At 43.8% G+C, this 15303-nt stretch overlaps 1 protein-coding gene across 2 annotated transcripts in view; it reads left to right on the top strand.

The window, feature by feature from the left end:
• The window catches only part of NCOA6 (nuclear receptor coactivator 6), a 38001-nt gene that overhangs the window by 4520 nt on the left and 18178 nt on the right, over positions 1-15303 (top strand). For both annotated transcript variants that reach the window (XM_082326168.1, XM_082326169.1), the window contains exons 4-9: positions 2663-2818; positions 3391-3513; positions 4988-5116; positions 6835-7650; positions 10546-10692; positions 11639-12755. In XM_082326168.1, coding sequence (XP_082182294.1) covers positions 2663-2818; positions 3391-3513; positions 4988-5116; positions 6835-7650; positions 10546-10692; positions 11639-12755 — 2488 coding nt within the window. The remainder of the gene's footprint in view (positions 1-2662; positions 2819-3390; positions 3514-4987; positions 5117-6834; positions 7651-10545; positions 10693-11638; positions 12756-15303) is intronic.

Raw genomic sequence — 15303 nt, 5'->3', positions numbered from 1 at the left:
TGAGAATAGGTTCACTCCCAAGTAACTGTGTCAGCTCAAGACGTTACTGCCCCTTTGCTGCTACAGTGACCAGGCTACCTGATTTTTTGTTTTTCTTTTTTCCCTGATGGGGGACGTGGAGTGCTCTCATGTGCCCCCGTACGCCCACCGAGGCCTGGGGACAGCTGTGTAGCTAGTGAGCAATAACAGGCTTTGGGGACAATAACGTCTTTTGCCAGCACATCTAGATCTGGAAAGAGACATCTGTGCGCTGTCTGAGCATCTTTGCAGACGGGCTTAGGATGGTTACTGCGAGCTGCCCGCGTGCGTAGTCTTGCTTGTACAAGTACAGTCTTTCTTAATAGACAGCCCTCCCTCGGGAAGGGCGCAGGGTTGGGATGGTTTGGGTCAGCCCGCTTGGGTCGGTGATGTGCCCCCCCCCGCCAGTCCCCCAGCAACGCCCCTCATCTGACGTTACTTGCCCGGTCAGGCGAAGGGCTTAATTTCTTGCCATTAGTGTAGTTTGCTATAGAAACAGGTAAAGCCAGGCGGATCGCCGTAAGTGCGGTGGCAGGAACGCGTAACCAGAAGAGCCTTGGAGACTGGGACCACAGCAGCGCTGATCTGACTCGGCATGAAGTCGTATGATGGCAGTCTAAAAGCCCCGTAACTGCCTATGCGCTCTCTCTCCCTCTTTTTGCCGTTTGTGAACCCAGCTTTTCCTGATAACTGTAGGTCGCCACCCCAGCGTGCTGCTCGTCTGCTGCATGCTCTTCTGAAATCACGCCGTACAATGGGAAATCCACCTGTCGTCTTCGGGCAGGCAGTCTGTGTGTTTAAAAAACACTAATTTTCTAGATTAAGCTTTAAAATGTTCATTGCATTGTTTGTTTTTTCAATAATGTAAAATACCTTTTCAGAAAAATAACCTGTGACTTCTGAATAACCAAACTGAATTTCTTTGCCGCTTTGTCCTTTTCCTTCCATTTTGCCCAGCTGCAGTCAGCTGGGTCTGGCGTCCGCTGTTGGGTCCTCGCTGTTATCTCTCGGGCAGATATAAAACCGGGGATAAGACAAAAAAGTACGATGAAGAAATACCACAGTTTTGAGCTGCATCTTATAAACAGCTGGACGTAGACGTAAAACTAACAGAGAGTTACTGGTGTGGAAGGATACGCGTTAATACCACGGATGAATTGCGTGGCTCTTGAATGGAAGCAAATTCAGTCTGTAGCTGTGCGGAGCTGCCTTCGTTACACGGGGGCGTCTGCCTGCTGCCTTTGTGGTAATCGCTACTGACGGGATCCAGACCTCAGCTGAGAAAGCAGAAAGCAAATTTTTAAAATCAATGTCAAATTAATTTGTAAATTATCCACGTGACAAGTTATTGAAACTGATTCAGAGCAAAATAGGATATTCAGAATGTCAAGATAGTAAGTAACGTTGGTTTAAACTTAGCAGATGCAGTGTTTGAAAACAAGAAACTTGGGTAGTAATATGTAGAAATACTGAAACTGATAATGCAATTTTTATATGAAAAATATTGGAACGTTAATAGCAGTAAACATAGGACTGTTCAAGCCTCCACAAAAGGAGGTTTTAAAACTAATCGTGTCATGTTTCCAGCCAAGAACGTGTTTATGCGTAGAAAGAGGAGGAATTTAATAAAACCATTGCTGTGGCAGCAGAAGGGACTTGGTGAATTAGTTAAGGCCAAGAGATTCCTGAATAGGAGTGAGTTACTGGCATTCTTAAATGACGTGTTCTTCGGAATCAAAAAGTCAGCAGACTTTTAGTAAATCTGATGTTACAGTGGAAGAACTGGCTGGTTAAAATTTGGGCCAATGGTTGCTCTTTTCAAAGGGATTGCCTTTTCAGAAAGCTAGAAGCAGGAAGCTTATAAACCTGTATTAGGAATATATTTTTAATTATCCTTAAATGCATTTCGTAGCAATAATTTGGTTAGGTACCACTTCAGATAAATACATCCAACGTAACTGCCCTACCTTTTTGCTAATTCCCACCTGTTACTTTTAAACCAACTGAGCTACGTAGAAACACTCACGTAGAATAGGTTCTCAGAAAACCTGCAACTAAATATTTTGCACGATTTTAATATGATTTTTTTGCAGCGCATTGAACGTACCTATTCAGAAAAACTAATTAATATGGTAGCAATTAATGAAATACTGCTAGGACTCCGTTGGCACTGGCCTTCTACAAAAAAAAAAAGATGGTTTCACAAGCATTTGTAGAGCAAATATTTCAAGAATGAGGGTTTCATGTAGTCGTTTTTTTCACACATCCATCTGGTTCACTAACAGATTTACTAAATCCGTTTTACTAGATGTTTTCATATCTTTCCAAGGTAGTTTATCCACAGAATATTTCAAATTGTCAGTGATACTGTCAACTGATTGTGTTGGCTGCTGCGTTGGTTAGTAGTAGTCAGCTGGGTAGTTTTTTATATTGTTGATTTTTGGAAACTACCTGATGTGGTTTGGCAGCATCGGTCACTGTACACCTGGGCTGGAGAAACCTCCTGCACCTCAGACTAACCACCGATAATTTTCAAAGCCAAATAATTGTTTCCGTTTTTTCAGCTGTGCTTTTTTACCAAGTTATTTCATCATACGTGTTTGAAAACTGCCTTTGCACTGACTCGGACCGTTTTTCTTTTAAGAATCCAACAAGTTAAAGCTGCAGAAGATAGAGCCCTGGAACAGTGTCCGCGTGACCTTCAATATACCCCGTGAAGCTGCTGAGCGGCTGCGAATTCTGGCTCAGAACAATAACCAACAGCTCCGTGACCTGGGAATTCTCTCAGTTCAAATTGAAGGTATTTCACACCTAATTTGCTTCCAAAGGCATTAGGCTGAAATTTAAGTATACTCAACAAGCGATCTTGGTTAATGTTGCGAAACTTCTAATGTAGTAATTTGGAGAATGACTTCAGTGAAAAGGTAGCTCAAGACTTTTATTCTTTCAAGAATAGGTTTAATAATAAAAATGATAGCCGAAAATGCTCTGAGCATCAGGAAATCTCCTGAAAAATGTTTTTTGAGTGTTAGCTAGCAAAATGTGCCCTGTTTTTTTTTTTTTCTCTAATTGTTTCATATGAGGCTTTCTTAAAAACAAATTTTCAGTGGATTTCACAATTAAAATATCCATTCTGGACAATTGTCCAAGAGCACACCCAGGATGAAACCAAGGGCATTTAATGCTCGTCAGGGCATTTGTTTTTCTTAAAACAGAAATCCAGAAGGTAAGGAAGGGTAGTGTGATGCATAACTGGCCTTCTAAAGCGCGCATTGTAGGTGAAGTTTAACCTTTTAAACGTCCTTTTGAAAACATCTGTATTCTGCTTTTCTGTATGTCATTCAGTTCACCCAAATTGCGCATTCCTTTTAGGGGAAGGTGCTATCAATTTAGCTTTAGCTCAAAACAGAAGCCAAGATGTGCGAATCAACGGGCCCCTGGGAGCAAGCAACTCGGTGCGAATGGAAACGGGGTTTCCCATGCAAGGGGGACAAGGTAAATTCCTTTGGTTCTTACTCGCTTAGCTTTATACACTTTGAAATTTGTTACTAAGCTAATCAGAAAATTTCACTGATGATAGCAACTATTGTTTGCAGACTTTTTATTGCCACTTTAATTAACGTGTGTTCTTGTTTCTGTACTGTCAAACCGTGTCCCACATTAGGTAAGCTGAATAGTTGGCTGCGTTTTGTCCCACAAGTGTTGGAGTGATTTGGGTGGGGCAGATTGGGTTGGCTTGGGGTGTTTTGAGGGTTTGGTGCTGTGGGTTTTTGTTTGGGTTTTAGTGTTTTGGTGGGTTTTTCTTACATACAAACTGTTGAAGCAGATAAGTCTGGTATAGTGAATTCGCTTTGAAGTGTGCACAAATTATCACCGTTTTCTGTTTGGCTACCATTATGAAAATGAGCATAAGCCTTTATTCAGTGTACAATAATAAACTCTTTTAGATTAAATCCATGATAATGATGGGAAGGACAGTACACTGTCATTCTTAGTCTCTCTCTTTATTTTCTTGTAAAGTTTTGAGATCTGATCATAGAGAATTAATTTTCATGGAGAGATGTAGTTTTATTAAACTCTGCATTTTAGAGCATTTTATATGCACGATAAGTAATTTTTAACTGCAAAAGTCAGATTTTTAGGAAGAGTTAAAAGCAAGCTATGTAATTTATTTTAATAGCTGAATCGTAAGGCAAAATAAGCTAATTAGTATCTTAGTAAATAGGATTTAAAGCAATTAAAAAACCTGGGAGTGTTTTTTGTCAGAGTTAATGTAAGATGCATGTGTGGCTGTTGATGAGAAGGAATGGAAAGAACATTTCACCTCTGTAGAAGCCTGATTAAGCAGTAGTTAAATCATTGTGCTTAACGAGGAATGTAAAACACTGAAAGAAAGGTTTACTTTGAAAGTGGCTGCTCTAATCTTCACTGTGATGATCATGAGCTTCATTTTCTGCCTGCAGGTCACAATGTAAATGTAAACAGTATAAATACAACAATATAACCAACAAGTCAACAGTATAAACCATTTTATAAAATAGCAGCCTGTGGAAGTGAAACATTGAAATTTTTCTATCTTACAACAGCTCAGTTACTTTCTAATATTAGATTTTGCAAAAACCTTCATACACGTATAACTTTGGTACAGTCTTGCCACTTGATGACTTTAGGGGCAAGTCAGGCTCAAATAATTCAGGAGTTGGTTGTGTTTCCTTCTGTAGCCTTTTTAGAGGGTTGGTGCTAAAGGAAAAGCTTCAGCATGACCTTAACTTGTTCGTTCTGCAGCAGGGAATCTAAGCTTCCAGGCAGAGATGTGTGTCCTCGGGTTATTTCAGACAAACGATTCTTAAAGTCTAAAGAAATGTTTTATTAACAAATATCATTTTTTCTTGTAAAAAAAAAATAAATCTAAAATTCTTCTCTATGTAAAAACTGCAAGACTTGATAATTTTTATTTTTGTTTTTTAAGGTTTAATAAGAATGAGCAATGCTGCAGCTGTCATGATGTCCCAGAGTGGAAACGTGCCCTCCTCTATGGTGGCAAGTGGTGCTAGCGCTGAGCTGCAGCCAAGAACGCCTCGGCCTTCCTCACAGCCAGGTGGTGAAATTTAGTCACAGTACTGACCTGGAAATGTTCTGAATTTTTATTCTTCAGCCCACAAGCTTGAGCGTGTACTCATACGAGTGTACTCCAGAATTGTCCTGGCGCATTTCCCCTGCCCTTCCTGGGAGTTGCTCTTTCTGTGGAACCCTCCCTGCCCCCATTAACCTGGCAAAACTTTCCAGATCATTTGGGTGCCTAATAAGTCACCAGCTTGCTTGGCATTTTGTTCAAATGCGTTGAGCAGCAGCAGCGGTATTTCTGCAGTAGCACTGTTGTGACTGAGCTCTGTGTTTAGATAAAGGTAAGAGAAGGATTGGTTGAACGAGGCAGATGTCTCCGGTAGGAAGCGAACGCACCGGGCTGGGCACAGGTGCTTTTCTGGAGGGGTAGGTAGGCTGGCGTTTCAGGATTCCCTGATCTAGGGGATGTGAATGTTTAGGGTTTACTCTTCACAATTCTGGCAGTACAAGTTACTTGCGTTTTGGGACTACAGAAAAAGAGAGGGGGTTATTACTTGTCCCTCCATAAAATGGTGGCAGTACTTGCCAACTTCTGTAGGTCTCTGCAGTATTTATTCTTACGGACACCATTTTTCATAAATGTTTTAAATATTCTGGGAATATTAGTTTATGATACTACCTTAATTCCTCGTTATGCCACTTTTTTTTAACTGATAGGGATAATAGCCCCAACAAGTGGTATATACATACAAACTGGAGGATGAGAGGCTGGAGAGCAGCACCATGGAAAGAGATCAGGGGGTTGGGTTGATGGCACGTTGAGCAGGAGCCAACAGCGTGCCCTGGCAGCCAGAAGGGCCGGCCGTGCCCTGGGGCACATCCAGCACGGCACCGCGAGCCGGCCGAGGGAGGTGGCTGGCCCACTCCGCACCGGGGCGGCCCCACCTCGAGCGCTGCGTGCCGTTTTGGACGCCTCAATATACGAAGGACACCGAACTGCGAGAGCGTGTCCAGAGCAGGGCGACCAAGGTGGCGGAGGGTCTGGAGGGCAAGAGCTAGGGGGAGCGGCTGAGGTCCCTCCGCTCGTTCAGCCTGGAGAAGGGAAGGCTGAGGGCTGCCCTCGCTGCAGTCTGCGCCTTCCTCAAGGCGGGCAGCGGAGGGGAGGTGCTGATCTCCTCTCCCCGGCGGCCAGCGATGGGACACGAGGAAACGGGATGCGGCTGCGTCAGGGGAGGCTCAGGTTGGCCGTTAGGAAAAGGTTCTTCACCGAGAGGGCGGTCGGTCCCTGGAACGGGCTCCCGGGGACGCGGTCACGGCACCAAGCCCGTCAGAGTTCGAGGCGCGTCTGGACGACGCTCTGAGTCACACGGTTTAGTCTTGGGTCGTCCTGCGAGGAGCAGGGAGTTGGACTCGGTGATCCTTACGGGTCCCTTCCGACTTGAGATATTCCATGATTCTACAGTTCTAAGTGTGTAGGCGGCTTACATTAGTCTGTAGCAACAAGTGCTGTGGAGCTATCGTGCTTTATTATAGCGGTTATAAATTGATAAGACCTGGCTTCTCAGGATTCCCAGACATTTTGAAAACTTTTAGAGCATTGTCTGTTCTGTCTGTTGGAGAAACTGAAACACTGGAGTGTGAATTTTTATGCAGAGTAAGCAAATGCAAGCAAGCAATTTACCCTTTCTTGTTTTGGGGTGGGTTTTGTCTACAGTAGGTTATTTTTTTTACTTTTCTTTGCTATTTTAATAGATGCAATGGACCCACTCTTATCTGGGCTAAATATCCAGCAGCAAAATCATCCATCTGGATCTTTAGCTCCCCAGCTCCATTCAATGCAGTCAGTTCCTGTAAACAGGCAGATGAACTCGGCCAACTTTCAGCAGCTACAGCAGCAGACGCAGTTGCAGACACGTCCTCCCCAGCCACATCAGCAGCCACAGCAGGGTATTCGACCTTCATTTACTTCACCAGCACAGGTTCCAGTTCCCCCTGGCTGGAACCAGCTTCCTTCTGGAGCACTTCAGCCTCCTCCAACCCAGGGAGCATTGGGTACATTGACAGTAAACCAGGGTTGGAAAAAGGCCCCGTTGCCTGGACAAATGCAGCAGCAACTTCAAGCAAGACCATCTCTAGCAACAGTGCAAACTCCTACTCATCCTCCACCTCCATACCCTTTTGGAAGCCAGCAAGCTTCCCAGGCTCACTCAAACTTTCCCCAAATGAGCAATCCTGGCCAGTTTACTGCTCCTCAAATGAAAAGTCTTCAGGGAGGGCCCTCACGGGTTCCTACGCCACTACAACAACCCCACCTGACCAACAAGTCTCCTGCTTCCTCTCCCTCCTCCTTCCAGCAGGGATCTCCTGCATCATCTCCAACAGTTAACCAGACGCAGCAGCAGATGGGACCAAGGCCTCCCCAGAGTAGCACGCTTCCCCAGGGATTTCAGCAGCCTGTCAGTTCTCCTAGTCGTAATCCTATGGTGCAACAGGGGAACGTACCCCCCAACTTCATGGTGATGCAGCAGCAGAACCAAGGTCCACAAGGTTTACACCCTGGTTTAGGAGGTAAGAAGTACTGAGACCTTCTTTTATTTTAAAAAGAAAAGAAACATAAAATGGCTAGAACGAATGTTGCTGTTAGTTTTGAAAAGATCCTTTAAAAGACAGAATAAAGGCATAGATTGAATATAAAGTGGGTACGGGTGAATTAGCATCAGCATCACTTCATTTCTACTGCCTGTCTCTGTCCTGCAGAGCCGCAGCGACAACCGAAGTGTAGACTCTGGGCCACTGCAGAAGCAAATTGCTGTATGCAGTTGCTCGTTATGACTGCCAGTCGTCCTCGTGACAACTCTTCTGTTGCCTTTAAGCAAGTTCAGGATATTCAGAGATGGTGTGGGGTTGTTGGTTTGGTTTGGGGTTGTTCTTTGGGGAGGGGAGGATTTTTTTTGAGAAAGAGAGAAAGAGTGTAATAAGAATAAATGAACATTTTCTTTCTCTCTTCAGCTTCCTCTGTCAACATTTACATTTTCTACTACAGAAGTGAGGCATTATTTTCATCTTCCTTTCTAAGTTGTGGATGTCTCTTCTTGACCCCGTCTTTATTTGTCATCAATTTCTTCCCATGGAAAAGAGGAAGGAGCTATTACTGCCATGCTCTTGTACTCCCTATTCTAAAATTAAGAGGTCAAGGGATGTTTTAAGTTCTCCTTTGGTTGTGTTGTCTTTAGTTTTCTCCTCGGACCTCCGCACTCACATCTTGTACTTACTGTTCTAGAATCCTTCTGTAACTGAAGGAATTTCATCTGTCCGTCCCAAGCTCTCTTTTGTGTCCTTGGTGTTTTTCCCCTTCAGCCTTCTGTAGTTCTGTGCCGCACTTGGAGCACTTCTCCCTGCTCACTCATTTGTTCATCTTCCTCTTGAATGGCTGCTCTCAGACACGTACATACACATACATACGCATACGTACAGTCCCATACACAAGCTCCTGCTTAAGCCTTTGAAATATTTTCTTCCTGTACTTATAAAATGTGAGCCGTGTTCTTTGCCCACCTACACACACATATATATATTCTAGTTTCTTGCATTCTCACATTGTACGTCTGAAATCTGTCCAAAAAGCTGTGAGGAATACCCGCTTCTTGGTCTGCTGATCTGGACAGGCTTCTTGTTTTCACTGTTTGTACCATGGGTCTCATTTGAATTCGGATTAATTTGATTCAGATGAATTGTCTCATTTTCAAGGTTCTCCCAAACGGTCCTTAGGATCTGCCAGTGCCCTATCGTTGGTATATCTTATCTTGTCTCCATCTGGAAGCAGTTAGTTATTATTTATTGTAGTCACATTTCCCTACAGTTTTGCCTCACTAGCCGCATGTCCCCATCAGGAATCATTTCCCCTAGGTAGCGTAGCCGTGACCTCTAGATAGCGTAACCTCTGTATGCTCCTTCCCTTCTGAGTAAACCTACTACAAACAAAACCCGACTTTTTGGAGTCAAAAATGGCACCCCAAATAAACTATCGAAATAGGTTATTTGGACTCACTGTAGACTTTATCGCTAAAATGGGTAATCCTGCCGTGAGCTATAGGATTCTCTTGGTTTCGGCAAAGCTGTGTTGCTTCCACTTGCTAAGGTTTTTGCCTGGCTTCTGTGCATGCTCATGCCTTGCTGCGGTTTATGTGTTAATTAAGTTGTAATTGTGGATCTTTCCATTTTTAAGCCATCTTGCATTATGCTGACTAAGTTGTAATTACAGATTTTTCAATTTTTAAGCCGTCTTGCATTTAAAGGTTTGGTGTAAATGAATACATTCAAACGCTTTCCATTTCACCTAGTTAATTTAGCAAATCAGAATTTATATTGGCTTTGGAATAGGCCAAGTTAACACTTCTTTTTCTCAGTTCAAGCATTCCTACATGCAAAACTTTCCTAAAAGTTTAGCAGAACTAAAACTAGCGTCCGGTGGTGTGATGTTTCAAGAAGGATATGTTCCATATTTGCAGATGTGTCTTATTGTTTGACCCATGAACCTGATTATCTTGAAATATTAATTAAAAACCTAAGGCCAGATTAATTAACACAAGCAAGTGTGCAAGAAGGCTGCGACTGTAGAAGGAACCACAGTCAAATTCTGGCTGCGTATCGTGGGTCAGAGGAATAAGGGAGGGCAGGGTCGCTTCTGGGTCTGTGGCATCGTCTGTCTGGCCGTGCGTGGAAAGAAGTGGGTTCTGCTGAATCCGTTTATGCCGCTGCTCGTGGTGGGGGGGGGAGGGAAGGTTTTGCTCTCTGTCCCAGGGCAGCGGTGATGTTTTGATATGTCAAAGTGTGGGCGTTGTGCCGGCCAGGGGCTTGACGGCATTAGTTGCCCTTGCAGCAGGAGGAGCAGGGTTACCTGGCTGCGCGGCCGTCCCGGACCGCGGGCGTGCTGTCTGCTGGGGCTACCCAGCCCTCTCTGGGCTGAGAAGTCGTTGGGAGCGCGCGTGCACCCAGCGGCGGCGCAAAGGAGGGCGAGGGAGCGCGTACCTGCTGCGGGACGGTCAGAGCTGTTGTGGGGAGCAGCAGGTCACTGTAACCAAAATGCAAGCCATTTGTGCTTGCGTACATGGAGTACGATTAGAGTCGAGATGCAGTAGAGAAGAAAACGGCAAACTGTGTTACTTTAATTTCTAGTTTCTAAAAAGTCAAACATGGACCTTTCGCCTTCTGTGTGGGGTAAGTTTTGTACTTAAATTACAGTTTCAACTGAGTCACAGTAGCTTGTTAGGCTTGTTATTGCAGAATAAGAACTATAAATGTCTTCAGTGCGTTTCGTATATTGGCAAAAACTACTTTCCGCCTAAACCTGTAAGGTGACAGTACAGACTCAAAGGTATTCTTCCTCTCATCTATCAGTTATAGATTTTATCTTTTTTTCCTTCCTGTTTTTCATACTTACTAATGAGACAATTCTTGTGTCAGGAATGCCCAAGCGCCTCCCGCCGGGGTTCCCCGCAGGCCAGGCCAACCAGAGCTTCATGCAGGGTCAGGTGCCTTCCACAGCTCCGGGAACACCGGTGAACAGCGGAGCGCCGCAGCTGCAGACCAGCCAAAACGTGCAGCACGCAGGTCTGTTTGGAACGGGTCTTCCTCGGTCTTCTCTGTTTTCTAGAAAATTGCACCTGTGTCTGCGTAACACGGATACCAAAACATGAAACTCTCGTCGTTCACAGGGAGGTGGCCAGCTGGGGCTGCAGGGCATTCTGTGTGTATTGCTACGGGAGCAAAAGCAAAGCGGGAGGCTGCTCGTGTTTTTCAAACAACCCAACTATTATCAATTAGGGCTGTGGTACGAGGATCCAGAAGTATCTGTTAAGAAATTGAATGGAAGTAGTACTGAAATTTGGAGGCTAAGGGTAATAAAGATACAACACAAAAGAAACTTCTTGTCCAGAAAAAAAAAAAAAAAGTGTTATTATCTTAGAAGCAGAACAACAAAATAATCTTGTTCTGCTTTGAAAAGATCATTAGTTCCTTTGAAAGCTTTGGAAGTCTACTTACAGTCAGTCCTGTAAAAATTAAATCTTTAGTTCACGAATGTCTCCATTTAACAATTCAATTGTTAGTCTTTTGTCTGGATTATGGATACCCTGATAATGTCATTTCGTCAGTACTCCATGTGTGTTTGTTTTTTTTAACACATTATAAAATAACCTCAAGGTTTGAAGCTTATTTTGGTTAGGAATTAGTCTGAGTCAGGTGATATTATGGAAGATTTTCAAATTTACATACAGATAACAACTGAAATTAAATTTCTGTTACGTCTTCTGCGGTGGGGTACATGGGAAGTACCAGTCTAAGTGTTTGTTTTGAGAAGTATGATGTTCTCTTTTGACAACTAACATGTATCTGTGGCATCAAACGTTGCATCACAGGACTGCAAATATGTCGGATATTCCAGTTCATTAGTAAAGGGAGGAAAACAATTTTGGAGTACTTAACATCAAAAGTTGTGAAAACTCTTATACTGCTCCAATCTGTTTCTTACTGGCAATTTTTTTTTTTTTTTTTTAAGGTGGCCAAGGATCTGGACCTCCTCAAAATCAGATGCAAGCACCACATGGCCCACCGAATATGATGCAGACCAATCTAATGGGACTTCATGGAAATATGAACAACCAGCAGGCAGGTGCTAGTGGGGTGCCACAGGTTAACATGGGCAACATCCAGGGACAGCCTCAGCAAGGACCACAGTCTCAGCTTATGGGAATGCATCAGCAAATTGTGTCCTCTCAAGGACAGATGGTGAACATTCAGGCTCAGGGATCGCTGAACCCTCAAAACCAGATGATACTTTCTCGAACTCAGCTCATGCCGCAAGGCCAAATGATGGTGACGCCACAAAACCAAAATCTTGGTCCTTCTCCCCAAAGGATGACGCCACCCAAACAGATGATTCCCCAGCCGGGACAACAGATGATGTCTACACACAATCAGATGATGGGACCTCAGGGCCAGGTCTTGTTACAGCAAAACTCGATGATGGAGCAGATGATGACCACTCAGATGCAAGGAAATAAGCAGCCTTTTAGTACTCAAAACCAGTCCAATGTTATGACGGGGCCAGCTCAACTGATGAGAGGACCAACCCCAAACATGCAAGGAAACATGGTGCAGTTCACTGGGCAGATGATGGCACAGCAAGGCCCTGTGAATGGCAATCCATCTCAGGTTATGGGAATTCAAGGGCAAGTTTTAAGACCCACTGGACCTGGTCCTCACATATCTCAGCAACTTGGGGATACTACTACAACAAATAACGATGTGAACTTGACCCAGATGTTACCTGATGTTCCTGTGCAGCAGCCAAACATGGTACCTTCTCATATGCAAGCAATGCAAGGAAACAACAATGCTTCAGGGAGTCATTTCCCTGGCCACGGGCTGCCTTTCAATACGGGGTTCAGTGGAACGCCAAATGGGAATCAGATTTCCTGTGGGCAGAATCCTGTTTTTCCTGTCAATAAAGATGTTACGCTCACGAGTCCGCTCTTGGTTAACCTTCTGCAAAGCGATATATCAGCAGGACACTTTGGTGTGAACAACAAGCAAAATAATCAGAATGCCAGCAAGCCGAAGAAGAAGAAGCCTCCAAGGAAGAAGAAAAATAATCAACAACTAGAACAAACAACGTAGGTTTAATATTACATTGTTTTTATAAGGGGGCATGGGGAAGCTCCACAAGCAATTTGTCAATACTTTTTCAGCAAGCATGGGGTGAGAAAGGGCCTGTATTATTTCATATTCTAGCAATTTCTCTCAAGAGGTAAATGATAACCCACTGGCAAGTCCGCCACTGGAAAGTTCATTCAAGATTTAAAAAAAAAATAATGCAAACATCCTAGCTCGGTTATAAACCCAATTACAACGGCACCGTTCCCTACATTTACTGGGTAAAGGAAGGGCAGAATGTGGCACGTGGTGCCACGGCCCTTGGAAGAGGAGGCTGCCTTTTCTAAGCAGTCTGACAGCCACGATCAACGGTTGGGAAGTACTTTCAGAAGAATTAGAAGCCTCCCTATAACATGTGCAGTAGAGATTTTTGGGGGGTTGTTTCCTGAATTATATGCATATCGTGACATGTTTCTGCCTGGAGTTGAGCTGGACTTCTCTCTTCACTGAAGCTGCAGCTAGAATTTTGAGGGAGGAATCTGGTACTTTCTGAGTATGAGGATAACAAGCCCAAGCAGTGCTGGTCTTCCTGGGCTGGGAGAGGTTAGGAAGGAAAAAAAACCCACACCTGAGAGGGAAGAGGCAAATGGATAATATTGAGGGATAATGAATGAAGGTGCCTGTTTAGTGGAAATCCGGGATTGCTGGATCTCTTCATTCCTCTTTGGCCAGCACATTCTTCACTGGCCAGCTGTCCTGTCACCTTTTGCTGTCGGCAGCCTGCTGATCCCAGCGCAGGGTGGTGGGCTGCTGCTGCTGTGCCACTGTTCGGCTAAAATGGTAAAGGCAGATGTGCTGTATCTAATTATTCTAATACTTCGGATGAGCCACGGGGGCACTGCGGCCAATCCACCTGATGGAACTTCTGGGGATTGTTTCCAGTTTGCTTTAGAAAAAAAAAGGAAAAACTTTGCACAGAAAATTATAACACAGGAGTATCCAAATTTCAAAGTTAAATTCTTAAAAACAAACAAACAAACAAAAAGGTAGCAATTGCACATTAAGCTACTGGTGTGGCTCTGGTTCCACCAGTCCCGCTCCTTTGAATAATCACTAGAAGTCTGTCTTTAACCTGAAGTTTATGCTACCTTTTAGTAGATGGCATTCAAGTACTAAGCGGCTGTTCAATATTTTATTTTTTCCCTCGGTTATTCAGTGCGTAGCCCCAGCCTGCATTTTCTGCACAATGTCAAGATTCCTTCGTGAAGATGGAATTAATTTTCTTATGGACATTTTAGTTCTGGACTGAAATAACTCGCATCATCTATAGCAAGTGATCTTTTATGACAATTGTTAATTGGCTTAATTGGTACTAAAATAAAATGCAGGAGCTGTTACGTGCATTTTACAGGTGCGGAAGGGACGCATAGCAAAGGTAAAGCAAAGCATGCTAACTTAACAGGCCTTGAGAAAAGCCTTTCAAATACCTGCCATACAATTATATATGGTCATGGTGTGGCCTATCGGCTCAGCACTGCTGGCAGGCGCTGCTGATAATTCGCAGCAAAGTAAAATATGCAAACCTTGTGTCACTATTCGTCATCTGCATCTTTCATGGAAAGTCTGGGGTTCTGGGTTTTTTTGGTGTTTTGTTGTTCCCCCTCCCCCCCCAAATCAAAGACAAAAATGGCCTTGTATTTCTAGGTAGGAAAGATCTGGTGCTACGTGTAAAAAATAAAATGCTTCCATTCTAAATAGATTCCAATAAAATAATAGTAACAACTACTGTAGTGAGCTGTCTTGCCATGGAGATGACAAGGGACTCGGAGGGAGCAGGCGAGTTGGCACTCTCTTCTGAAAAGAAAATCCGTTAATCGTTAAAGAAAAGCCTTGTTGGGATTTTGTTTCCATTGGTCTTACTGATGATCACCCAGCTTCAGCGTGGCCTGGGAATACCAAGAAATGGATATATAAAGCTCTCCTCTGAGCTTGCAAAGCCCCGCAAGACTATTTGCTTGTAAAAAAGTTTTCACAATAAAAGAAGCCTAAATTACAGCTTTTCCGTTGAGCTATGACAACTCAAAAGAATTCCTAGCTCTTAAATAAGGCTTTTAATCAGATTTTGGTGAGCTTAACAAAGGAAATACCACTTTGTACTTATTCTGGCACTTGAATTTTCAGTGAACGTTCTCTCGCCTTTGCCGCCTGCAGAATGCTGTTTTGCGCCCTGATATGGATTAGCATTTTGTTCCTTAATGGGCTGTATCTTAATCACTTTATCCTTGCAAGAGCATTAAGAAGGGAGCTATCCTTATAAAAGTTTTTGGGATTCTTCTCCAGCAAAAGGAGGGCGACTGCAATGAAAGCTGGCTGTAAGACCTTCCGCCCCGTTCGCCCTCGGCTTCCCTAGCATCATTAGGCAAGCTCCGCATTGAGTCTTTCAAATCTGATTTGGATCAGATGTTTTTTTCCTGCTTTCTTTTGCGTCAGAAGCAGATAGGATGCTTTTCATCTCTGCTGCTTCTCTGCCATTCCTCCTCAGAAACTTTAGAATTCAGAGCAGCAAAC

This window comes from Platalea leucorodia, assembly GCF_965183815.1.
Source record: "Platalea leucorodia genome assembly, chromosome: 13".
Taxonomy (NCBI): Eukaryota; Metazoa; Chordata; class Aves; order Pelecaniformes; family Threskiornithidae; genus Platalea; species Platalea leucorodia.
Note: the sequence above shows the minus strand (reverse complement) of the source record. Positions and strands in the feature narration are given on the sequence as shown.